The 16,997-nt window shown below is 36.2% G+C and overlaps 2 protein-coding genes across 3 annotated transcripts in view; one reads left to right on the top strand and one right to left on the bottom strand.

The window, feature by feature from the left end:
* Positions 1-6,376, top strand: part of vdac2 (voltage-dependent anion channel 2) — a 9,972-nt gene extending 3,596 nt beyond the window's left edge. Inside the window, exons 3-9 of the mRNA XM_051125723.1 lie at positions 30-79; positions 222-374; positions 464-516; positions 2,974-3,201; positions 3,599-3,749; positions 4,496-4,553; positions 5,455-6,376. Of these exons, the coding sequence (XP_050981680.1) occupies positions 30-79; positions 222-374; positions 464-516; positions 2,974-3,201; positions 3,599-3,749; positions 4,496-4,553; positions 5,455-5,546 (785 nt within the window). The 3' untranslated portion in view covers positions 5,547-6,376. The remainder of the gene's footprint in view (positions 1-29; positions 80-221; positions 375-463; positions 517-2,973; positions 3,202-3,598; positions 3,750-4,495; positions 4,554-5,454) is intronic.
* A 2,697-nt stretch (positions 6,377-9,073) lies between these two features.
* On the bottom strand, positions 9,074-15,904 carry LOC127174963 (neurofilament heavy polypeptide). 2 transcript variants are annotated; one of them, XM_051125700.1, is made up of 5 exons: positions 14,750-15,904; positions 14,469-14,593; positions 12,921-12,947; positions 11,024-12,836; positions 9,074-10,760 (listed from the first exon to the last, which is right to left on the bottom strand). In XM_051125700.1, exons 1-5 carry the CDS (start codon positions 15,746-15,748, stop codon positions 9,348-9,350), a joined length of 4,377 nt encoding a protein of 1,458 aa, XP_050981657.1. In that variant the 5' UTR covers positions 15,749-15,904; the 3' UTR covers positions 9,074-9,347. The 2 variants fall into 2 exon arrangements, with proteins under 2 accessions (XP_050981657.1, XP_050981656.1); XM_051125699.1 differs by having other exon boundaries at positions 11,024-12,947.
* Between the last annotated feature and the right edge of the window lie 1,093 nt (positions 15,905-16,997).

Below are 16,997 nucleotides of genomic sequence, written 5' to 3'. Positions count from 1 at the left end.
ATAGTTTAATTTGGTTTGTTTTATGAAAGGATTTGGTATGGTGAAGCTCGATGTCAAGACAAAATCAGCCAGTGGAGTGGTAAGACTCTTCTTTTCATTAAATATGTGACCCCATCACTTTTTGAAGTGTTCATTTGAACGGTTCCATGTAGAAGAGAGGAAAAAGTATACATCCAGCCTATTTCGTAACATTGAAATATTTGTGTTTTACATCTCTATAGGAATTCAAGACCTCTGGTTCCTCCAACACTGACACCAGCAAAGTGGTGGGCAGCCTGGAAACCAAATACAAGAGGTCTGAATATGGTCTGACCTTCACAGAGAAGTGGAATACTGACAACACCCTGGGCACAGAGATCACTATTGAAGACCAGGTCTGAATGCGTTTTTAGTCTCTGAATGGTGATGAATCATGGTGCAAGCCTTCCAGCATGAATAATAACGCTGTTGATTGCATTTTCAGATTGCAAAGGGATTGAAGCTGACCTTTGACACAACCTTCTCACCAAACACAGGGTAAATTATTTGTTTTTTTTCCACAGAACAGCTTCAGATTTGGTTTGAAGCACAGATGAGGGAGATGAGGGACATTATGTTGTGACATGGTGGACTGTAACTCAATATTGTATTGAGCAATTCAAGTGTGGCCATGTGACAGAGTTAGTTCTGTTTTGTTGTGCGTTGATGCATATCTCAAGGTTACTTTCACACAAGCTCGACAGCATAGTCCTCCAGCTCTAAGAACTGTAAATCGGTCAGGAGAGAGTGGCACCTGTCTGGTGTCGTTGGGGTCTGTGCTCTCAGATGACAGTCATGCTGACATGGCCTTCACTGATGTATGTAGGCTCATGTAGCTCATGACAGGGGCTTTGGATCATGTAGCAGAGGGGTGAAGAGAAGTGTTTGTCTCTGAGCAGAATTAGTGGATTTATTCACCTACTAAAACCAATTAAAAGAACGATTTTCAAAAATGCTTTTGATAGTAGTCTTCTATTATTTTGAAGGCTGCATTCATTTCATTAGAAATTAGTCAGTAATTTTCAGAAATATTATCATTACAATTTAAAATAACAGTTTCTGTAATATATATTTTAAAATGTTTTATTCCTGTAATGCAAAGCTGAATTTTTAGCATTAGTCTTCAGTGTCACATGATCCTGCAGAAATCATTTTTATATGCTGATTTGAAAAAAAAAACCTTCTATTATTAATTTTGAAAACCATGATACATTATCATTAATTTGAAATGTAAATCTTTGTGAAAGTATAAATGTCTTTGAATCAATTGAGTGCATCCTTGCTGAAAAAAGTATTAATTTCTTTAAAAAAAATCTCACTGACACTAAACTTTTGAACAGTAGTATATTTCACCAGCATTGCTGTATGCTCTCTTGTATTTGTGCAGGCAATGCAAAATGGGCTGTTATGCGCTGGTTTTAGCTGGCCTCAATATAAGCTGTAACTTGAGCTTAAAGTTATTCATAAATTGGTGCAGTGAATGAAATGGTACGACCAAGGCATGATTTTATGTCCTTCTTTACAGTATCTGCAGCTTGTCCTTTGACGCGTATCTTGAAGTCAGATAATGTAGTGTCTATTTACACTACCAGTCAAACGTTTTTGAACAGTAAGATTTTCAGTGTTTTTTTTTTTTTTTTTTAAGAATTCTCTTCTGGTCACCAAGCCTGCATTTATTCGATCCAAAGTACAGCAAAAACTTGTCACATGATCAGAAATCATTCTAATATACTGATTTGCTGTTCAATAATTTTTTTTTTTATTATCAATATTTAAATATTTATTTATTTATTTATTTCAGAATTCTTTGATGAAATAAAAAGCATTATACACTGTACCATTTAAAACCTTGGAGTCTGTGTAAAAAAAAAAAAAATTTTTTTTTTTTTGGAAAGAAATTATAGAAATTAATGCTTTCATTCAGCATGGATGCTTTAAATTGATCAAATCTGGTGATAAATACATTTTAGATAAATGCTGTTTATCTGAACTTTCTATTCATCAAAAAAACTTGACAGAATTCTACTCAACAGTTTTTGACATAATGTTTTTTGAGCAGGAAATCAGAATATTAGAATGATTTCTGAAGGATCATGTGACTGGAGTAATGATGTAGGAATAAGGAATAAATTAAATTTTAAAATATATTCGAATAGTTATTGATAGTTATTTTAAATAGTAAAAATATTTCACAATTTTACTGTTTTTGTTCTACTTTGGTTCAATAAATGGAGGCTTGGTGAGCAGAACAGACTTTAAAAATATTAAAAATTTCACTGTTCAAAACCTTTTGACTGGAAGTGTATATTTTGAATTTGCAGTTTATTTTTAGTTGACATTCTATTAATTTTATGTGCTTTTTGGATGTTAAGTTCCACTAACATTAGACAAACGAAAAGTGTTAAAATATTTATTTGTCTTAATTGTCATCTGAATATCAGTTTTAGCATTTCAAACCTAAAAACCTTTGTGATTAGTTGGCTCTGAAATGCCACATGATGCCACATTTGATTATACCTATTCATACTTATTCCTATTAAGTGTCCAAATACAGTTCCTGAAGCATAAAACAATAATTTTAGGCCTATAAAGTAGAATAACCTGCTTCCATCATGACCCCAAAATATATTTTTATAAATGATACTAAATGAGATGCTCTAGAATCAGCCATTTGCCATTTTGTTTTGATATTAATATTAGTTTTAAGTGTAGCTTGATTGTCCAAATACTTTTTAAAAAGATTGCATAATTATTTCAGTCATTTGTTAAACTAATTGTATCACTTGTTTGATGGGAAAGAATATTAATAGTCCAAACTGTTTATATTTCTGCAGTGGAATTTTGGTTTATTGCTAGTCAAAAGACAAATAATCCATATGTTTAAAATACCTTTTATAAACAAATGTAATTCCATGAAATATGATGGTAAATTATGTTTATTTTCTTCACAAACAGGAAAAAGAGCGGTAAAGTCAAGACTGCATACAAGCGCGAGTACGTCAACCTGGGTTGTGACGTTGACTTTGACTTTGCCGGTCCAACCATCCACGCCGCTGCAGTGGTCGGCTATGAGGGATGGCTCGCCGGTTACCAGATGTCCTTTGACACTGCCAAGTCCAAGATGACCCAGAACAACTTTGCTGTAGGCTACAAAACAGGAGACTTCCAGCTGCACACTAATGTGTACGTCCTGAAGCGTCACTACATCATTCTAAGTACATGAGACTGGGACCTGGTTTATTTTAGTGGGGAGAAGTGTTGATATAGTGAGAAATAATGTACACGGTTCACTTAGACATCAGGAATTTTGCTACATGTTGTCTCCGGAATGACACATTCCGTTTCCATTAATATGCCGTATGGACAAGGACAATCTGGACAAAGGAAAGGATTAAAATGATTTTTTTTGTTCATGCCTACAAATATAATGACAAATAATAAAGTCATGAAAATGTACAATTGCAGTTGAAGAGTTAATGTGCTGTTGATTGTTTTATTAATTTTAAGATTTAAGGACAGGTTGTTTTATATAATAATCTAGTTTCAATTATCAATTCATTTCCTTTGTCTATTCCTGCAGTAATGATGGCTCAGAGTTTGGTGGCTCCATCTACCAGAAAGTGAGCGATAAGCTGGAGACAGCGGTGAATCTGGCCTGGACAGCAGGAAGCAACAGCACACGCTTTGGCATTGCTGCCAAGTATCAGCTGGACAAAGACGCTTCCATCAGTGTAAGTAAACTCGCATTGCTTTTATAGAAACACAAGTTTCAAAAGTTGGCAGGTGTTTGTTATCGCATCTGATCCCATTTCTAAATGGACATTTTCCATAATATTAAAAGGTGTAGGGAAAAATCGATTCACTAATGTATGCTGATGCTTTCTTAAATGGCTCTTAATCATAGTTGTTGGTATTGTCAGTCTGCAGTGTCCTTTATACCATAAAAAGGTACTTACGCTGTGATAAATTTGGCAGCCAAGGCCAAAAAGGTTGAGTAACCTATTTTACAACATCTTACAAAACAACCAATCAATGTCTTGCAGCATGATCTATTTTTAGAGGGAGTGTATTTACACAAGCTTTAATAGTTCTCCTACACAGCCAAAGATGTGTGATATGATTGACAGCGACAAAGTTTAAGGCCATTGTCATGCAAAAAAACAAGCCCAACTCTGATTGAAAGCAGACATACTTTGGTACAGATTTTATATCGATTCTGTACACAGAATTTAGCATCGACCCATTGTAACTTGTCAAAGGTTTGCGCTATGTGCTTTTGAGCATCGAATGGCAATTCTGTGAATCGAAATAGAATTGAGTAGTGAAGATTTCCACCACTAATAAAAGTACAGCTTCTGTTTAAGAGGATGGAACTCAGATTTTTCATGAATATGTTTGTGATTTGAATGTTACATTTGGCTTTGCATGTGAGCATTACTTCTATAAAAAAATGACTCGATTTTCCTCTGTTCAACAGGCTAAAGTGAATAACACCAGCCTTGTTGGTGTTGGTTACACTCAGACTCTGAGACCAGGTACAGATATGGATTTCCTGTATTATTATTTTGAGTTTAAGGTGAGAGACTGCAGGTGAATAGGGTAAAGAAAATTAACTAATAGTTATCGTTGTACTTACCCAGTTGATTGATTACACTGATACTTGTATTACAAGTTTTCTGAAATGGTAGGTTTAAATATTTAAATGAGGCACTATTTAATGAAATATGCACTAATTTGCATAAATTTCTCATACAAAAATCTAAACATTGCATGAAGTCAGTTTCAAAGTTCTTGTTTTTTTTTTTTGACATATTAGGGTCAAATGTTTTTACAGAGGGAATTTTGGGTATCTCGTTTTGTCATAATTCAGAAAATACTTAGAACAGACAGAAACTATATTTTTTATAGTTTTTTAGGAATAAAATGTATAAAATTAAGCGAATTATATATGAACAAATCATAACAAACTAAACTAACTAGTGCTATTGAAGTGGAGATTTATGGCTCAGTGTAGCAGAAAATTGCATTTTAAAATGTGTACTGTAATTGAAATCTATTGACATGCATAGATAAAGAGCTGAAAAAGAAACACTTAACAGGGTCTTTTGGATGTTTTCTTTTCACTACTCTGAAAAAAACATTATGAGAAACCAAAAAAAGGCCCAAATCTCAATCTTGACAGGTGCATGAAAAAAGTGTTTTTGCCTGCAGTGTCTCGCCTTAATACTGAAAGAGGTTGATTTCTTTTCTTTTGTATCTCACAACTTTACAGTTGGTAACATCATCTTTAAGCTACACAATATGATTCACTTGAACTTTGGAGAGATAAAATAGGTTGTTTAGAAATACTTTATGAAACACAATCTTTTAATAATTGTTTGCATGTAGACTTACAGCTGTAACAGCTGTGGTAATTAAATCTGTGGTTTTTTTCAGGTATCAAGTTGACCCTGTCGGCCCTGGTTGATGGAAAGAGCATCAATTCTGGTGGCCACAAGCTGGGCTTGGGCCTGGAGCTGGAGGCCTAAACCTGCTCCTGCTTAACATCAGGGACAAGGGAATATCAGAGAAATCTGGCCTTAAATCTAACTCCAACAGCAACCAGCAGGGGGATTCTGGATGGGAATGGATGTGTGCAAAGGCTCATGAAAAGTGATCATGTCATGGTGTTTGTTTTTGTCCCCTCCTGGTCCTAATGCCCTTGTTTGTTTCTCATTTGTAGTTGTTCTCTTATAGACATTCAGCTACAAATTAATTTCTTCATCTCTCTTCAGCACTGCCACAGTAATGATGTACTCTCTGGGACGGAGGGCATCTGTGGCTTTCTGTTGTGTTCCCTTCTCAGTTAGCCGGTGGTGGGTTTGGGGTGGGTTTGTGACGAAACTGTCTCTGATTTCATCATTTGTATTGTATCTGATATTCCTTAGTCGTCTGAATGCGATTCAAACTTAACTCGATATTAAAGGTTATACCTGCTATTATTTAAATACTGTTATACCGTTTTTTTCTTTCCATGCACGCAAGGACAAGCTTAAGCTATTTACTTTTCCTTTGGCAGCGATTCAGAGTAACCGTTGTACGTGAAGTCTGCCCTTGAACTGAGCAGTTTTTGGGTAGCCTAATTGGGAGTTAAACGCCAGTGTTCCTGTGCTGTCATGGCTGGCCTTTTGTTTTCATTTGCAGCACAGACGACTATCTCGTGGCTCACCGTGTTGGCGGAACGGGTCGTGTGGATGTGGTTTGAGTTCAGTACCCTTCGCTCCCCGTGTTGCATTATGACCCTAATTCCATGCATTCACAACACCTGAGAGGTCCTTATGTGTATGTTTGAACTTTTCAATAAACTATTTTAAATTCATCTATGATACAGTTTTTGTTGCTTATACCATGAAGTGGTTCAGACATGTATTACACTGTAAAAAATAAAAAAACACAATTTGTTGAGTCAGCTTAAAATAATTTGTTACCCTGCTGTCTTAAAATTTTAAGTTGTGTCAACTAAATTAAGTTTAGTCAACTTGAAATGTTAAATTGTACTAAGTAACAACTTAGATATTTGTGTTTGCTAAACTTAACAGATGGGTAACCCAGCTGCCTTAAAATTTTAAGTTGATTCAACTAAGTAGTCACTATAATTGTCAGTATAATTTAACATTTCAAGTTGAATAAACTTTTTTTTTGAGTTGGCTGAACTTAAAATTTTAAGGCAGCCAGGTTACAAATTATTATAAGTTCACTCAATAAATTGTTTTTTACAGTGTAGACGCAAAATGCTGCAGAGGAACAACAGTGCTTAAAGGGATAGTTCACCCAAAAATTAAACTTCTGCTACTAATTACTCACCTTCATGTCGTTTCGAATTCATAAGACCTTTGTTCATCTTCAGAACGCAAATTAAGATATTTTTGATGAAATCCGACAGCTTTCTGTCCCTGCACAGACAGCAATGCAACTGACACATTCAAGGCCAAGAAAGCTATTAAAAACATCGCAGGTGCATTTCAATTACAGATTTGCGCAAACTTTTGCAGTGTTTTAGAAATGTCAATTTAAAAAACTTGCGAAATGATGCAGTTTAACCGATGTTGTGCGACTTTTTTCCTCTCCCGATAAGTCACGGCGATAGATGTTGGTAGGTTGCGCATGTCAAGGCCACTGCACTAGCCATTTATTTTAATTGTAGGAGATATGGCAATCTATCTTTGCAGAAGCAGTGCAAAGAGGCAATTTTTTTTTAGGTTATAGTACAAAGAATAATCATGTGATTTCTGTGTATGCAAGGTGACCTGTAAATACGAAAATTTTCCATTGCAGTTTTGCAAAATTTTCCCTTTTTCCCTTTTTTCCCTAAGTTTGCCTTTTTTGAATTACCTGAAAAACCACCTCGTGTGAGTGTAATAATAGATATATATATATATATATATATATATATTTTTTTTTTTTTTTTTGGTGATATATTGGAGTTATTGTGAAATTGATGCATCTCCATTAGGCGTATTTTCAGTTTTCAAATTTGCGCACATTGAAAGGTACTGGAAATGCAGCTACTGTGACATCAGTGGTTCAACCATAATTTTATGAAGCTATGAGAATATTTTTGTGTGCAAAGAAAACAAAAATAATGACTTTATTGTACAGTTCATTGTGGTAATCGTGAACGTGTTTGAAGACTGACACAGAAGAGAAAAATTTATTGAATAAAGTTATTTTGTTTTCTATGTGCACAAAATGTATTCTTGTAGCTTCAGAACAATTAACGTTGAGCCGCTGATGTCACATGGACTATTTTAAAGATGTCCTTACTACCTTTCTGTATCTTGAACATGGTAGTTGTGTTGCTGTCTATGCAGGGTCAGAAGGTTCTCGGAGTTCATCAAAAATATCTTAATTTGTGTTCCGAAGACGAGCGAAGGTCTTTGGAACGACATGAGGGTGAGTAATTAATGACGGAATTTAACATAAATACTCTTACACAGCAAAATGAATGGTCTTATTCCCATTATATGATAGAAGAAAAGCATCTCATGTCTTTCACTGACAGACATTCATGTCATATGTTTGGGGGGGAAAATAACGAGTCTGGTATGCTGCTTATGTTCTGTTTTTGATGATTGTTATTAACTCTAAATGGGTCTTCAACTTTCACATCTGATTAAATCCTTCCATTTAACCTATTGAAGTTGATTAAAATGCACGTTTGCTTGACCTGATAACCTTTTTTGAGTGGAAACAGTCATTAAAAGTAGAATATACTAAGCAGTTTTAAATTTCTCTGTAATTCAACCAAGGACAAATTGTTTATTGTGGTTTATTACAACACAGCTTTCATTTAAAGTAAGTTCACTGTTACTGGGAAATCTCACTTCTGCTATTATGCATTTTGCAAAATTTTACATTTTCTTGGTCATTGTGTAATCATAATGTCTATCATAACCTTATCATAAGGCTTTTTAATAGATTGTCTTTCATATGTTAAAAATGTTGCTGTTTTAAGTCCCCATCTTACATTATCATTCAAAAATTTGATGTTGGTATGACTTTTTAATAATTTTGAGAAAAAAAGTATCTTATGTTCACCAATGCTGTATTTTTAAACCCATTTAAAGGCATTTCTTTTTAAAATATATTTTCAGCAGCCATTACAGTCTTAAGTTTAGGGATTTTTTTTGCTAAAGAAAAATTCAAAAGAGTAACATTTATTCTTTTGTAACATAATCAGTTTTATACCAGTGGTTCTTAATCCTGGTCCTGGTAATGTGAATGTAATTTTGTACCACTTCAGGGTTTTTCTTTGTACAGAAAACTTAAGTGAGTTCCTAGGAAATGCATGTAAATGCCTTGTAATCATTTAGAGATGAATCACTACCATATTGACACAAGGAAATATTTAAGCTTGTGCAGTTACTGGATAGCAAGTGTTGCAATCATAGCTAAGTAGAAAAGCATCAGAACATGAAACGACTGCATTACCAAACAGTTTGCAAAATTCAATACTGCAGTTTCTCTGTATGAAAAACTCTTGAATTAACATACCGTCAAACACTGATATGCTGGAATATTTATTCAGTTAATGTATTGCAGTTTTAATACATACATCTGGCTGAAGGGATGTAGCAAAATAAAATCTTATACATTCCTCATACACATTCATTATATACACAGATCACAGTGTACGCATGCATCTTGCATCAGAAACATCACACTTCCAGAAAGCAGTTTCTAAAAGTCATGCTCAAGATTTGTCAAGGTTGCTATTTGAACATTCTCTATTTTCAAAGGCATTTTAATCAATATTTTTTCTGTTTATATTCTATTTTACACTAGAGGGTTTAGTTGTTTCTTCTGGACCTTTGTGTGTCCTCCTTGCTGCTGTCTTTGACCTGCTCTGTCTTCTCAAGAGCTTTGGTTTCTGTTGTGGTTGACGTGTCAGATTTTGCAGCCTTCACTTCATGTGCAACACTGTCAGATTCTTTGTCTTTTGGGACAGTTTCTTCACTTTTAACATCGTTGCTGGTTTCACTGCCTTTCGTCGTCAAACTGTCCACCTCTTCAGCTTTTTCAGGCATCTTCTCTTTGCTTTCTTCAGCATTCTTTTGCTCAGGTTTTGCATCAGATGTTATTTCCTGGGCTTTGGGGGGTTGATTACTCGGTGTTTCATCAACCTGCTTCTCTGTGACTTTAGCTTCCCCTCCGCTTGTTGTCACACTTTCAGCACTGCTATCACTTTTGCTGTCCTGTTTCTTTGATTTCTCAGGTGATTTTTCCTCTTTGAAGAGGTCCTCCTGTGTCTTTTCTGTTTCTTTAGGCTTGACATGTTCAACCGTTTCTGTTTTGGTGCTGTCACTTTTGTGGACTTCCTGTATTTGTGACTTTTCAGGTTGTGATTTTTCTTCTGCAACTTTGGATGGTTCTTCTTGTGTCTTTTCTGTTTCTTTAGGCTTAGTGTGTTCAACCTTTTCTGTTTCTAGACTGTCACCTTTTTTGTCCTCCTGGATCTGTGACTTTTCAGGTTGCGATTTTTCTTCAACTTTAGAAAGTTCTTCTGGTGTCTTTTCTGTTTCTTTAGGCTTAGCGTGTTCAACCTTTTCTGTTTTTACACTGTCACTTTTTTTGTCCTCCTGGATCTGTGACTTTTCAGGTTGCGATTTTTCTTCAACTTTAGAAAGTTCTTCTTGTGTCTTTTCTGTTTCTTTAGGCTTGGTGTGTTCAACCATTTCTGTTTCGGTGCCGTCTACACTTTTGCGGTCCTCCTGCATTGGTGACTTTTGAGGTTGTGCTTTTTCTTCAGCAACTTTAGAAAGTTCTTCTTGTGTCTTTTCTGTTTCTTTAGGCTTAGTGTGTTCAACCTTTTCTTTTTCTACACTGTCACCTTTTTTCTCCTCCTGGATCTGTGACTTTTCAGGTTGTGATTTTTCTGCTTCAACTTTAGAAAGTTCTTCTGGTGTCTTTTCTGTTTCTTTAGGCTTGGCGTGTTCAACCTTTTCTGTTTTTACACTGTCACTTTTTTTGTCCTCCTGGATCTGTGACTTTTCAGGTTGTGATTTTTCTTCTTCAACTTTAGGAAGTTCTTCTGGTGTCTTTTCTGTTTCTTTAGGCTTAGTGTGTTCAACCTTTTCTGTTTCTACACTGTCACCTTTTTTGTCCTCCTGGATCTGTGACTTTTCAGGTTGTGATTTTTCTTCTGCAACTTTAGAAAGTTCTTCTGGTGTCTTTTCTGTTTCTTTAGGCTCAGTGTGTTCAACCTTTTCTGTTTTTACACTGTCACTTTTTTTGTCCACCTGGATCTGTGACTTTTCAGGTTGTGATTTTTCTTCAGCTTTAGAAAGTTCTTCTTGTGTCTTTTCTGTTTCTTTAGGCTTGGCGTGTTCAACCTTTTCTGTTTCGGTGCCGTCTACACTTTTGTGGTCCTCCTGCATTGGTGACTTTTGAGGTTGTGGTTTTTCTTCAGCAACTTTGGAATGTTCTTCTTCTGTCTTTTCTTTTCTTTAGGCTCAGTGTGTTCAACCTTTTCTGTTTCTACACTGTCACCTTTTTTGTCCTCCTGGATCTGTGACTTTTCAGGTTGTGATTTTTCTTCTTCAACTTTAGAAAGTTGTTCCGGTGTCTTTTCTGTTTCTTTAGGCTTAGTGTGTTCAACCTTTTGTGTTTCTACACTGTCACTTTTGCGGTCCTCTTGTGTCTTTTCAGGTTGTGGTTTTTCTTCTGCAACCTTCGAAAGGTCTTGTGTCTTTCCTGTTTCTTCCGGCTTAGCATGTTCAGCCTTTTCCATTTTGATGCTGTCTACACTTTTGTGGTCCTCCTGTGTTTGTGTCTTTTCAGGTTGTGATTTTTCTTCTTCAACTTTAGAAAGTTCTTCTGGTGTCTTTCCTGTTTCTTCCGGCTTAGCATGTTCAGCCTTTTCCATTTTGATGCTGTCTACACTTTTGTGGTCCTCCTGTGTTTGTGTCTTTTCAGGTTGTGATTTTTCTTCAGCAACTTTGGAAAGGTCTTCTTGTGTCTTTTCTGTTTCTTCAGGTTTAGCGTGTTCAATCTTATCTGTTTCGGTGCTGTCTACACTTTTGTGGTCCTCCTGGATTGGTGACTTTTGAGGTTGTGGTTTTTCTTCAGCAACTTTGGAAAGGTCTTCTTGTGTCTCTTCTGTTTCTTTAGGCTTACCAGTTGTCACACTTTCTAGACTGCTAGTGCTTTTGCTGTCCTCCTGTTTCTTTGACTGTTCAGGTTGTGATTGTTTTTCAGCATCCTTTGAAACCTCTTTTTGTGTCTTTTCTGGTTCTGTAGTCTTAATACTTTCATCTTTCTCTGTTTTGACATTGTCTACCACTTCAACTTTGCTATCTTTTACAGACCCTTCCGGTTTATGTTCTTTTTCATCTTTATTTGATTGATCCTCTTGCTTTTTCTCCACAGTTTTCTCTGTTAGTTTATTGTTATCCACTTGGTCTTTTTCCATAGGCTCAGATTTCTTAGTTTCTTCCTTTACAGTATCAGATTTGTCTTTTTTTGCAGAAGTATCCTCCTTTGTTTCCTGTTTTCCATTCTCAGCATGTTCAGGAGCTGCTTGTTTATCTGGTTTTGGAGTATCCTCCTCTACAGGTTGCACTGGTGCTGATTCTTTCTCTTCCTCTACTGATTTTGCAGTTGTAGATTCTTGAGATGAGATTTTAGCATCTTCAGTTTTTGGAGAAGTTATCTCAACAGTCTGTCCACCAGGTTTAGTGTTTACTTCAGTTGTTGCTTCAGGATCTTGTGGTTCCTGAGATGGTTTGTCTTCAGTTTTTGATTTCTCTGGCATTTCTTGCGTTTCGGAAAGATCTGGTTTGGGAACATCTTTCTCTGTCTCTTCAACTTGTTTGTTTTCCTCGTCAGGTTCCTCTACTTTTCCCTGCACATTATCCTTCAGGTCTTTGTCTTTTGTGTCTAATTTCTCATCTTTATCTGGTTCATCAGTGGCTTCTTCTGTAGACTCCTGAGTTGGTTCAGAGTCAGCATCTTTTTGTACCTCAGAATCATCTGGAGTTTTTTCAGCTGGCTCATCATCTTTTTCATCACTTGGTTTGACTTCAGTTTCCTCCGTCTCTAACTCAGCACTGGCTTCTTTGCCGTTCTCCATGGCTGGTTCTTCAATATCTTCCACCTCTTGTGGAGTTTCACCCTGTGCATCTTTCTCACTGCTGTCCTCATCTGGTTTGTCACCCTCTCTCTCCTCCCCACTCTTTTCAGAGCCAGTGTCTGATATCTCCACATCTTCTCTGGTTGTCTCTGTAATAATCTCTTCAACAAATTTGTACTGAGGCTCTGCTTTTCGAGCTCCCCCCTGCCTTTTGACACAAGGGAGAGTATAGATGGGTGACTGTCTGTAAATGTATGGTACTGAAATATGAGCATCTGAGATTGTAGAGTACCTTGACTCTTCACCCTCCAAAAGTTTTCTGAAAAATAATAATAAAATGAAACAGAATAATAGTCAGCAACAGCCTGTGCATTTTAAATCTGGGCCTAGGAAACTATAAATAGGATATATTTCTGACAACATTCATTACAGTGCAGTCACAGCCGAATTGCAGTAATACTATAATTTGACTCTGATGACACTGTAATGAATGCTGTCAAAAATGTGTGCTAATAATCTATTCTTAATTCAGAGGCTACTGACATTTCAAAATGAAAAGCCACCAGGCCATGAAATGACACTCAATTCTGTTAAATGTAATAAATCAACAAATTAACTACCATTAAAAGCACTTAGTAATGATTATTTAAAATTAAAATTAACCTGTCCTGTTTTATAAATATGATAGTCATGAACATCTCTCGCTTTGTTCACTCTTTAATTACCTATGTGACTTAAAACATGATTGTGTTCCTTGAAGGCCCCTGCGATGATATATCAACAAGACTACACCTTCCAGGCAGTTTGGTTGGCTGTTTAAGCTGACAGTCTATTAATTTGCACTGTTGACGGATTGGATAAACTACTTGCGAAGCAGACGGAATCAGGTATGGAAAACGACCAATAATACATCATCAAATAAGGATAAAAGATATTTTTTGAGACCTGTTAAGAGGGCTTTGCTGGTTCTGAGAGCTCACTGTTAAAGGATTAGTTCAATTCCAGAATAAAAATTTTCTGATAATTTACTCATCCTCAAATCATCCAAAATGTTCATGTCTTTCTTTCTTCAGCCGAAAAAAATTAAGGTTTTTGAGAAAACATTCCAGGATTTTTCTCCATACAGTGGACTTTAACGGGAGATAGCAGGTTAAAGGTCCAAATTGCAGTTTTAATGCAGCATAAAAGGGCTCTACACGATCACAGACGAAGAATAAGGGTCGACATGTCATTTTGTACGAAAAATGGAAATTTATATACTTTTTAGTGAAAGTTAACCACAAATGCTCATCTTGCAGTAGCTCTATGTCTAATATAATAAGCATCTACGACTTCACGCATTATATAATCACGCTGGAAAGGTCACACATGGTTAGTTCTTCATCTGTGTACTTTGGTTCAAAAATGTAGGGTAAGGCAAAAAACCCCATCTCAGTTTCTACTCCAACTTTAAAATCGCCCAACGTTGTTGTTTTACCTTTTTTGTAAAGAGCGTTTGATTTTCTTTGGATGGTCGCTTTGTAAACACTCAGGCGGTATTTCTGCTTATGTCACACGTGACCTTTCCAACGTGATTACATAATGTGTGGAGTCAAGCTAGTGCAAGATGAGCATTTGTGGTTAAAAAGTATATAAATTACATTATTAAACTAAATACCTTTTTTAAAATTAAATGGCCAATCGTTCCATTAGTTCCTATTGTAACTGCAATTTGGACCTCTATGTAAATTATATGGAGAAAAATCCTGAAATGTCTTCAGAAACCTTAATTTCTTTTCGACTGAAGAAAAAACGTCAACAGTAAAACGGTTTGCAAAATAGTGCGCAATCAAAGAAGTACCTGTAGGAATAAATTTCAGCATCCAGTGCCATTTTGACATTGAGAAGGTCCTGGTACTCCCTCAGATGACTGCTCATGTCGTATTTCGCATTTTTCAGCTCAAATTCCAACTCTCTGATTGTGTCCTACACCATGGACAAAATAAACACAATGGGAATGCGTTAGAAAAAAGTCACATGAAGTAGAACTGGTGATTTAATAAAGAGAACTGTTCAATGTATTCCTCAAACTCAATGATTAAAAATATTCTAGGCTAAATAGTGCATCACATGGTATCTTACCTGGTAGTGATGGATTTCAGCATTGTGCCGTTGCTCGAGGTCATACAGCTGCCTCTCCAGCGCTTCTCTCACACCTTTGACAGAGTCGAGCTCAGTGTTCCTGGACTGGAGCTGTCTCCTGTGTTCATTAATCTCTGCTTTAGTGGCCATGAGCGTTTCTCTGTTGACCTCAGCAGCTCTGGTCAGTTTAGCGAGCTGCGCTCGAAAGCGTTCCTCGGCATATCGGATGTCAGAGTCGGTGTGACCTTCAAGTTGCATCCTGATGTCTCTCAGAGCTGCAGTGACATCACTTCTACTAAAATCTGTTATTTCTGCAGTCACATGACCCTCTTGGATTTGAACAATCATTTCGGCAACCTCGCTTTCGTGGTTTTTCTTCAAGAAGCCGATCTCCTCTTCGAGAGCTTTAGCTTTTTTGTCCATCTCTTGTTTGGCTAGGTACGCGTCATTAACGCACTTCTTTAGTACTGAAATGCTGTCCTCGGCATCAGCTCGACCACGAGCCTCTCTCTCGTACTTTTCTCTCAAAGTGTTAAACTCGTCCTCCAGGTTCTGGCGGTTTATCTCAATCTGATGCTTTTGAAGGCCCATCTCATGGACTTGATCTCTCAGACTACTAAGTTCTGATTCATACTCTTTGGACAGAGAGGCAGAGGATTTTGCTCTCAGTCTAATGGACTCAATTTCTTTCTCTAGTGCTCTGTTTTGGTTTTCCAGGTGATGCACCTTCTCGATGAATCCCGCGAAGCGGTCATTGAGCCCCTGCAGTAATTCTTTCTCACTAATTTTCCTCAGATTCATTCCACCTGCATATTTGTTTAAATAATCGAAGCTATCTGCCGGTTTAGCGGCGAATTCGCTTAGGATTTCGTTACCTCTCAGCGGTGCTGGTGACCCATGGCTAGAGGCAGACCTTGAGGTGAGCTGTGATGAAGGACGCGCCGTTTGGTACCGGTACTCGTCCCGTGTCCGGCCAGGTGAGTGAAGAAGACGCTCCATCGTGAGGCTGGTGCGTTTTCCTTTGCTGCGTTTAGTGGAAATGGTTCCCTTTATATACTGCAATAGATGCTAGGTTAGCGGAATGGAGCTGTCCATACTGGTTAAATGCACAGAATCAGCTGTTCAGCTCAGCATCCTGCTGCATCCACTCACTCACTCCTCCACCGATCTCCAGGGAACTGACGTGACGTCACATGAACTCGTCCGCAGATTCTCAACTCATTTTCTACCTTAAAATATTTTATTTTAACGAAGCTGGAATACATACACTACCGTTCAAAAGTTTGGGGTCAGTACATTTTTATTGTTTCTTTTCTTTTTTTTTTTTTTTAAGAAATTAATAATTTTATTCACCAAGGATGTATTAAGTTAATAATTAAAAGTTTATTAAAAGTTAATAATAAATAATTTACATTGTTATAAAATATTTATATTTTGAATAAACACTGTATTTTTTAAACTTGTTATTCATGAAAGAATCCTGAAAAAAAAAAAAAAAAATCACAGGTTCCAAAAAATATTTGGCAGCACAACTGTTGATATTATCCAACATTGATCATTCTAATAATAAATCCGCATATTAGAATGATTTCTGAAGGATCATGTGACACTTAAGACTGGAGTAACAGCTGATAAAAATTCAGCTTTTCATCACAGGAATAAATTCTATTTTAAAGTATGGTAAAATAAAAAACATTATTTTATATTGTAAAAACATTTTGCAATATTACTGTTTTTTTCTATATTTTTAATCATATAAATGCAGCCTTGATGAGCATAAGAGACTTCTTTAAAGACTATTACAAGTCTTACTGACCTCAAACTTTTGAACGGTAGTGTATATGTAGTAAATGTAAAGAAAACAGAACCTTAATATAATTTGTTTCATTGTCAAATTCGGAAAAAATAGGCTTTCCATTAAAATCAGTATCAAAGTCCCGCAATTATGTAAGTAAATATTACTTTTTTAATCAAGTAATAACGTAATTAGTTTACTAGTAGTAAAGTAATGTTTTACTTGTTATTGATTATTTAAATATCCCAAGTTTAACTCGCCCTTATTAAAACTATGTAGGCTATTACATATGCTGAAATATAATGACATCACCATCGTCCCTTTCATTTTTTTTTTTTGCTTTATTAACAACAAATAGCATGTACAATGCCATAACTCACTGTATAACAAAACACATTTCACATGCCTCAGAATAAAGGAACAAGGAACAAGAAGAGGAGAAAAACAAAACAA

Source organism: Labeo rohita, chromosome 13 (genome assembly GCF_022985175.1).
Source record: "Labeo rohita strain BAU-BD-2019 chromosome 13, IGBB_LRoh.1.0, whole genome shotgun sequence".
NCBI classification, from domain to species: domain Eukaryota; kingdom Metazoa; phylum Chordata; class Actinopteri; order Cypriniformes; family Cyprinidae; genus Labeo; species Labeo rohita.
Note: the sequence above shows the minus strand (reverse complement) of the source record. Positions and strands in the feature narration are given on the sequence as shown.